The 9,141-nt window shown below is 31.0% G+C and overlaps 1 protein-coding gene across 1 annotated transcript; it reads left to right on the top strand.

The window, feature by feature from the left end:
• Positions 1–241: 241 nt before the first annotated feature.
• LOC134241143 (uncharacterized) lies at positions 242–6,585 on the top strand. The gene is made up of 4 exons (XM_062723226.1): positions 242–532; positions 3,704–3,725; positions 5,282–5,488; positions 6,282–6,585. Exons 1-4 carry the CDS (start codon positions 242–244, stop codon positions 6,494–6,496), a joined length of 735 nt encoding a protein of 244 aa, XP_062579210.1. The 3' UTR covers positions 6,497–6,585.
• The last annotated feature ends 2,556 nt before the right edge of the window (positions 6,586–9,141 follow it).

Raw genomic sequence — 9,141 nt, 5'->3', positions numbered from 1 at the left:
ATTTCTTTAGAATTCTTAACAAGTTTTACTTCAGCTTTAATGAAGCGTTTAAATTAAAGGACATTATTGAACAGCCCCGCGCTACATATTTTATTATAGATATTTCAGCACTTAAATTTAAAGGCCATACATCTTTGATATGTAAGAACTCTTTAGCTATATACATTTCCATTTCAAACAGTAAAAGCTATAGACTGAGATAATGAAGTACGGAAATTATCAGATGTATATTTTCCTCACTATGCCCATTTGTTACTGCAATATTCATTACTATCAAGGACAATTTAATCTCAAAGCATATGGGTCACTGACAGAAAACTTCAAAGTTTTGTTTTCAGCTGAAGGAACCACTTTATTATCCGCCATCAATAAATGTTCAAAATTTTGTAGCGGTGACCGACGCTGCATTGGGATCGAGTTATGTACAGTTAGAGAAGACTTGTATAGATGCAGGGTTTGCTGTGAGTGGTTACGATTAACAGAAACCCCATATTTGTATAGTAATTCACAGGAATGTAAATACATGGAGATGGTATGTATATAATCATATATTCATATTTTCTTAAGATTAGTGTAGATAGAAAACGTTAGCACTACATGAGAAATATGCCTAGGTACAACTTAGTGTGATTTACAAACCAAAGATTCATATAAAGCCAAAAAACTTTAATTACAGATACAATTAACATGTCTTAAAGCACGAAAGATTTGCCGAATGCATGAACTTCTACATTATTATTATTATTATTATTATTATTATTATTATTATTATTATTCTTTATTGCTTAATACATACGTATCATCACAATTTATTACAAATATAATTGAGAAAATGAAATTGGAATGGTATGGTATTAATACATGAAGAAAACAGCGCCTATAATAAAGTCAATTGGTGTGGCGCGTCTATACATTAGATAAAAAAAACTTTGAATCACATAATAAATGCTAATAAATATACTGATATTATGATTGGACAAACGAAGAATGAATCACATTTTTTCATCTCTTAACTTAAAAGCTAAATGCAGAAATATACCTAAATTACAAAGCTCAGAAAAGTTTTGTACACTTAATAATTGGACTAGTTTGAATGCAGACTGTTTTTTTCAGTAATAACTTTTAATATATTTACTTCTCAAGTCCTTGTATAGGGGACAATTAAAACAAAATGAAATTCGTTTTCTATGATATTTTTACAAAATTCACAAAATCTTAATTCCTTCACAATATTTTTATGCCTGCCAGTTTCAATTGCAAGGTTATGGGAAGACATTCCAATTCTACTTATTTGTTTTTTTTTTATAAATATTAGGTATTGACTTTCTTAAATATTATTACAAGGTTAAATAATCTACAATGTGTCTGTAAAAAATACATTTTGTTGAACAATTAATTTCTGCCATGAGATTTTGTATGAAATTATCTGTTATTCTTTGTTTGATTACAGGAAATTGTTTATAAATCATTTCTTTGTCTTGTTCAAGCCAGATAATTCCTAGTCCATGCCCTTAGAGTTTTTGTTTGATATTTACAACCCAATTATCAGTGTGTCTGCCGGAATATTCACATTCATTGAACAAATATTCATAACACATTTTCAAAATACAATTTTCAGTTTTTAACAGCTTGAACCAAAATTTAAAAATGCGAAAAATGCGAACAATTTTCATAGGCAGTCTACCAGTTTCAACTTAAATCATGGCAGTATTTGTGCTCCTTCTAACACCTAAAACATATTTAATAAAGTCCAAGTGCACTTTTTCAATATCACCAGCATTATGTCCACCCCATATTTCACAACCGTAATTCAATATGCTTGCTACATAAGTATCAAAAAGTGAAAACATTTTCTCAGTATTTAGATACATTTGGCTAATTTTTGATTTCTGCAATCATTGAAAACATTGCTTTTCTACCCTGGATTGCCAACTGTTTTTGTGTATTATTAAATTTTCCATTATAATTCAAAAGTACACCGAGATATATAAATTGGCCAACAATTTTAATTGGTTTACCATTTAAATGCGGCCATTTTTCTTCCATACGTATTTTACCTCCGTTTCTAAAAATAACAATTTTTGTTTTCGATATATTAACAGACAGGTTACATTTCGTAGAATAATCATTTAGTGTATTTAGCATTCTTTGAAGCTCATCTATCGATTCTGAGAAAATAACCATATCATCTGCATACATTAAAACAAATAAATTCAATTCTTGTAAATCAACTGGCAGATTTACTTTGGAAACTTCTGTCTTCAAATTTATTGGAAAAACCACCATTTATGTTCCAAGATAATATTTTTAGATTTTCTTGCACTAAGCTGCATACATTCTTCTGTGTGTCCTATCTGTGCTGTATCGTTTCCCAGTCTACGTCGTCTTCTTGTTGAATGTCTTGGGGTTCCAACGGGTCATACTCTTCTCCGTCAATGATCAGTTTGTTTTTGATGAGTTTTGCTGTCTTGCCCCGTAACCTAGCTTCATTCAGTTTTGGATGTAACTGCTTTCGTTGCTCATTTATTTCTTTCGGATACTGTTCCTGGATCCTGTACGGTGAGGATGACAGCTTTGTAGCTTTTTTCCTTATCATTTCCCTCCCCCTGAATGAAGTGAACTTAACCACGATAGGTCACGGGTTTGTATTTTCTCGGTTAAACCGTCCAATCCTGTGCGCTCTTTCTATCTGTTGTCTGACATTTGGGGTTTCCAATTCCGTCTTACAGAAATCGTTTATCAGTCTCACATAATTCTCCCTCCAATTTCCATTATACTCAGCTAGCCCATAGAACAACAATTTATTTTCCATACTTCGGCACTTGAGGTCCATGATAGAATCCTCAATATTTTTCTGTGACTGTTTCATTTGTTCTACTTCTCTTTCCATTTCATCGGTTTTCTTTTTCAAAGTCCCCATGGTGTTCCCCATGTTACCTGTTATTTTCTTTAAATTGTCGATGTCCGATTCAAAGGTATTTAACCGTTGCGAAATGCCCCAGATTTTTCTATGTATTTCATCAACCTTGGTCAATTTTTTATCATTCTGCAATAGTTTGTCAAATATTTCATCAACCCATTTTGGTTTCATTAGGGATTGGAGAGTGTTTGGATTTGTATGGGCGGGGGGAGGCGTCATGAATTCACTTACACGAACCTGACTTTCTACTGGTTTTTATGTATCATTTCCTGATTTTTTTTTTCGCTGATATCCATTTTACATTTCTCAAAACCATCTTCATCATTGCCACTACCTGTATTCTCATCGTCCATACCTTTATTCGTACTGTGTATTTCGACAGACTCATCGTGACCACTGTCCGCCATGACAGCCGTAATCACCCCTTTGTTTGGACTAACGTAAGTTTTATGACGAACACACTTTGTTGGGTTACTATTTTTCCTCTTGCGCTTGGTCCTGATGGTATATGGCATATTCTAAACCATGTAAACTTCATAACAAACCGCGCTTTTCATATCAAATCAATTTACTTACTCAGAACTGCGAGCTGTGAGCTACTGACCAGTCCGCTATACCAACCGGAAGTTGGTTTCAAGATAACATGTAGCTGCCATATATCGTTATATTTTACTAATGACTCTGTATCCTCATCATGACGTCACTTTATGGTGTGTTTTTCTATGATTAATTTTATAAAGAATATGATATAATTTATTTATTTGTTATGCCTTCATTTTTCAGAGTGATGAAAAATCTTTAAATGGTAAGAATAATCATCATCTTATATATATATTTAAAGAAAAAAATCTCTGTGCTCTCTATGTTTTTCTTCCCCTGTTTCACGAATAGATTGATTCGTAATTAAATGTTAATTACTGCAAATTAAAGAAGAATGTTGATAAAACAGTTTTTTTGCCCCTCGAGAACTTAAACGATACTTTGTAGATAAACTTTTTATCCTTCTAGAAATATAAGGATAATTAAATAATGCTACTTATTTTAGGCGATTGATTTTTTTAAAGCAGTATTTTGGTAGTGTTTTAGGTGTTATATTCCTTTTTTTTTTAAAAAAAACATTTATCCACTATTAAAGTAATTATTTCAATGGTGGGCGCATTTCCGTACTGATTGCATACTATTTTTTTACTGAAACGCACTCTCAATCACATTTGAAATAATTATTTCAATAGTGTCTGCATACTATGTTTGTTATTGAAATTCACTCACTACATTTGAAATAATTATTTCAGAAGTCAGTGTTTGTATTTCAATAGTGTTTGAATACTGAAACGCACTCTCAATCACATTTGAAATAATTATTTCATTAGTGGTCGTATTTCAATAGTGTTTGCATACTGAAATGTACTCACTACATTTGAAGTAATTATTTCAATAGTGCTCGTTATTTCAATAGTGGATGCAACAAATCGGCCTTATCAGTATTTGCTTTTCAATTCAAGTTTATAAAGAATTTTTAAGACTAATTAATCATAATTCATTCGAATTATTTAAGCGTTTCAAATTTCCTGGCATTAATTCTGTCTTAAATCTATCTAAAGTTACAATGAAAAGATTAATCAATAATTTAACTATTGACCTATGCATTTAAGCAAAATTAGGCCATATGCAATAATTGAGTTTGCATTTGTTTTAAAACTTCTGCTTTTCTTGAGTGAAAAATATGGTAAATGAAAATTTGGTTTATCTTTAAAATTGTGAACATATTGCACTTTATCATATAATCATTATATCAAATATTTTATTGTGGACATATTTCTACTCTAAAGAAATACCAGTGACGTTATTTGTGAATACTGTTACATGTATAATAACCTTACTGTAAAATTGATATGTGAATTCACATATGTTTCTTCTGCACTACCTTTCGTAAAAACTCCATTAAATTTGCATTTTAAAATTTTTTCTGGATCTTGAATTTACATTTCTTGGCACAATGACGTGCAAAATCACTTAAATAGCCTATAGATCAATTCATTTGCATACTCTATATATTTGGTTTTATTTTGTGTCTCAAAACGATTTCTGTTCAAGAATCTTTTGTTGTCGTTGAACCATTTCGTTTGGTTTTTGATCGATTTTCTCAGATAAAATGAAATATATCAACGATATATCTAAACAGTAATACTAACAGCAACAAAATATTATTTTATTTTAATTAATTCTAGGTCCCATATGCATGATATGGTTAGAATAAATGCACTGAATTCGTAATTTAGAGATTTCTTTTTAGCTGAATTGATAATTAAAATTTAAGAAGAAAAATTATGACATTTTGCATTGTTAAATATTACTTTACAGTTGCTGTTAACAAACCAGCGACTATGATTTCGGTGTTCAAACCTAATTATCAGTTCGCCGCTAACGCAGTTGACAACATCACTGTATGTCCAACAGGGCTAACTACTGCACATACCGGCTGGGAAATTAACCCTTGGATGGAAATTGATCTGCAAGGCATTTTTGACATTGTGAAAGTTCTAATTTTCAACAGGCAGGATCAGAGTGGTGAATTTTAAAGTTAAATTATATATGAGAATTTTCTTTTGTTTTAAAGATACGCTTACATTTGCGTAAAAGATATGACCATGACTTTTCTAGCACTTTTATCCATTAATCGTTTTATATAAGCTAAATATTATTGATGACGAAAACTTTCTCAGTCGCCAAAATTCCATTATGAACTTGGATTTAAGGACGCCCTAAATGCTGCATGAACATTTAAGAGCTTTTTTATAGAGTGATCTGCATGCCCTTAAGTGTAAGATTAAACAAATTGTTATATACAGTTAATTACATGATTTGTAATAGATTAAGATATTTTTGGCATTATATATAAGACTAAGAGTAAGTTTAATTAAGTATTTTCATTAATTTTTGCAAAGTAATTAAATAACATCTTTCTGCTCAAAAATAGTCTATTGTCTTTGAAAATTCTTCCAGCGCAAATAAGGCACGTACTCTATCTTCTAAATGAGTGAAAAATTCTCAATATGCATATCTTAATATGATAAATTTTCTCTGAGTACAAAAACAGTTTTTGTTAGTGATTAGAGCTTCCTTAAAATTGAAAATTTATAATAGTTTGTTCACAGCATATTTTTAATGCATATTTTTTACATTTTTTAAAATTTAAAAACATATTTATATTCTGTTTGCATCAGTTGGAGTAAATTCTGTCCAATCTTTTAAAACATGCTATATTTTACTTATATGAAACATAAATCGTTGCATTTTTTGTTTTAAGATAGTGAACGTATATCATTGCAATCTGAGACTTTTGACTGTTTTCTAGCTTTAGGACATAGACTGCACGACCTATCGATAAATGTTGTTGAAAATGGAAAAGAAAATGGATGCGGTTACTTTGAGGGACCTGGAGTGACCGGTGGCCGCTATCTTGTGTTCTGTACTTCCGGTTCCAGAGGAAATCGCGTTAGATTCGTGATTCATAGTCGGCCAGGGCAAACTGATGTCCTAACTGTCTGTGAAATACAGATATTTGTAGATCAATGACATTTCATTTGTACTGCTTGTACAGAAAAAATACTGAATGTTAAAGGATTTCAGTCATAATAACCATGGGATAATAAAACATATAAGTTGCTGTCCAAATTGTATTTTTATACATTATATTTAGACTATAATTATATATATATATATTCACGTATATGCCCTCAATTCAATGCATGGCAATAGCATATTCTGCAGAAATGTGTGCTTCTGATACCGATTGTGTCACGTAAAAAAATGTTCACTTCGGAAAATATGGAGATGAAAACTTTTAACAAGCTCAAAAAAAAAAATCAGAGCAGGGTAAACAAAGATCCCTAAAAATTAATACGATTGAATCACGTGTCATGGAGATGTAAGAATCCCCAGTGGGCCGGTCACACGTGGCGTGTGCTCTTAGACATAATCGGGGCAATGAAATTTAATAAATCCTAGACAATTCGGTGTGTTAGCATTGGCCTAACTGCTGAAAAAGTCAGTCTGTTTCCACTTGGCGATTTATTCTATTTAAGCGTGTGATTGACTAATTTATCGTAAAACTAGAGATTTTGCAGAACGTTGATTTAAAAAAAATTGTTAAAATATTTTTTCATTAACTTGAATGTCAAAATATTGCCTAATTTAAAAAAAATGACCCGTAAGTACAGTGTGCTTTTGTTTATAAACTCGAATAGGAGATAAAATTTAAACTCCTTATGCAGGTGATAACAGTTTATTGTTACATGAATAAAGGAAGTTGACAAAGAAAAGTTTAAGTCTTACAGGTTTTTATCATTATGTTACCACATATTAAGATAGTTTTCAGTAAAATATCCAAATATAAAACAGCTATATTAATCGGATCCTGTGGTATCCTTTATTTCGATTTTAAAGGATCGATATATTTAATGAATTAACGTAGGGATGAATACTAGCTAGTATTGTTATATGATAAAACTTTGTCGATATACATGTACCAGTCTATAAAATTTTGAAGATGATAGCTTGGGACCTTTTTATTCCTCTTGAACGTTTTAAAGGATTTCACCATCATAGAAACACAACAGACGGTCTTCAAATTAACATAATTGTAATGTGGTAACGCGCGAATGGCTCTACTGGAATTCTAAGACATCCATAGAAGATTTGATCTCCAAATACATGTACTGAGCCTAACAAACATGAATAATTCTTTTACCTGGTTTGTAAGTTGAAACCTCAGGGAGCAGTACATATTGATTGTTTTTGCCTACTTAATAAGTACTTTGATCATTTCTGAATTATTGAAGAGAGAAAGACAGAAAGCAGAACGCAACTTAAAGATACATTTAAAAATAAGGTCAGCAAAACTTGTTACACACTTGTATCTTATATGATACAAGTGTTCATATGCGCTTATGAACTAAAAAATGACGAAATAACAATATTTAGTGTTTTGGTCTGAAATGGGTTGAAATACCGGCTCTGTTCAGACATGCAAGGTCTCGGCTTCTGATTTCAATATGATGACCACATATGAAAATGGATTCAATATTAGATTTATTGTATACTGGAAAATCTACATGACATGTAGCTACCTTTTATTGAAATAAAAAAAGATGATACGTATGCTGTCTACTACAAACCACCCAGATTTTTTCTCTTCTGTGACAGGTTCTGGGTCCAGAGATAAAATATCAAGCGCATGGTTTATAGGTATCCAGAATGAGGACGTGTTAAACATGCCAGTAAAATTGCATGACTAAATGCGGAATAGTTTGGGAATACCGTATAAGTGGAAATTTTAGCGAGGATTTAATTTTGGCATTATTAGCGAGGCTTTTAAGATCGCTAAAATTGAATATAGCTAAAAATTAATTGCGTGTTATTTATACTAGCTTCTTTAGTGGGCATTTTACTTCTCGCTAAAAATAAAATACCAGTTTTTAAGGAGAAATCGCTTAATTTGTGTCTCGCTAAAATTTCCACTTATACGGTATAACAAATGTTAGATGCAATGCAATACTTTTGCATTTTTCTCTACCTTAAAAAAATTGTCTTGACAAAATTAAATATAGTCATTGTTGTTAAGAATTAAAAAAAAATATCCTTCTTATCACTACAAATGTTTTGACACAGATCAGAAACTTTTCAAAGTACATTTACTCTTTTGCATACAGCTGAAATATTATCGATCATGATTATACTGGATAAAGTAGGTAGGGATCAAAGAAATTTGTATTCCTTTAATGCACCATGTAAAAAAAAGAGATTGCTCTTTAAAAGAAGTAGTTTTGACATTTTATTTATAAAATTATAGAATCTAACGAAAGAACAAAACTTATGTTGATGAATAAGACTTTCCGAAAACGCATACATCCTTCAGTCACATAAGTTCCATTTTAGCAAATCTGTAACCATTCAATGTATTTACGTGTGTTAGAATTCTTCGTCTTTTCCAATCATATACATTTCTTGTAAATATGACCTCCCTTCGAAGAAAAGAAAACAACCTATATACTCTATGTCTCTTTGTGTATTTTACATTTATCCCCAATTGTTGGGCCAACAATCAATGCATATATGAAAAACATAATAGATTTGACTGAATATATTTTCTCAGTTTTTCACTCATTATTGAAATACTGATCTACATTAGTTTAGAGGAGAAGTTGATGTCCAGACATTTT

Source organism: Saccostrea cucullata, unplaced genomic scaffold, assembly GCF_032062105.1.
Source record: "Saccostrea cucullata isolate Sc308-1 unplaced genomic scaffold, CSIRO_AGI_Scuc_v1 ctg3367, whole genome shotgun sequence".
In the NCBI taxonomy this organism is placed as follows: domain Eukaryota; kingdom Metazoa; phylum Mollusca; class Bivalvia; order Ostreida; family Ostreidae; genus Saccostrea; species Saccostrea cuccullata.
This window is presented reverse-complemented; position numbering and strand designations above follow the sequence as displayed.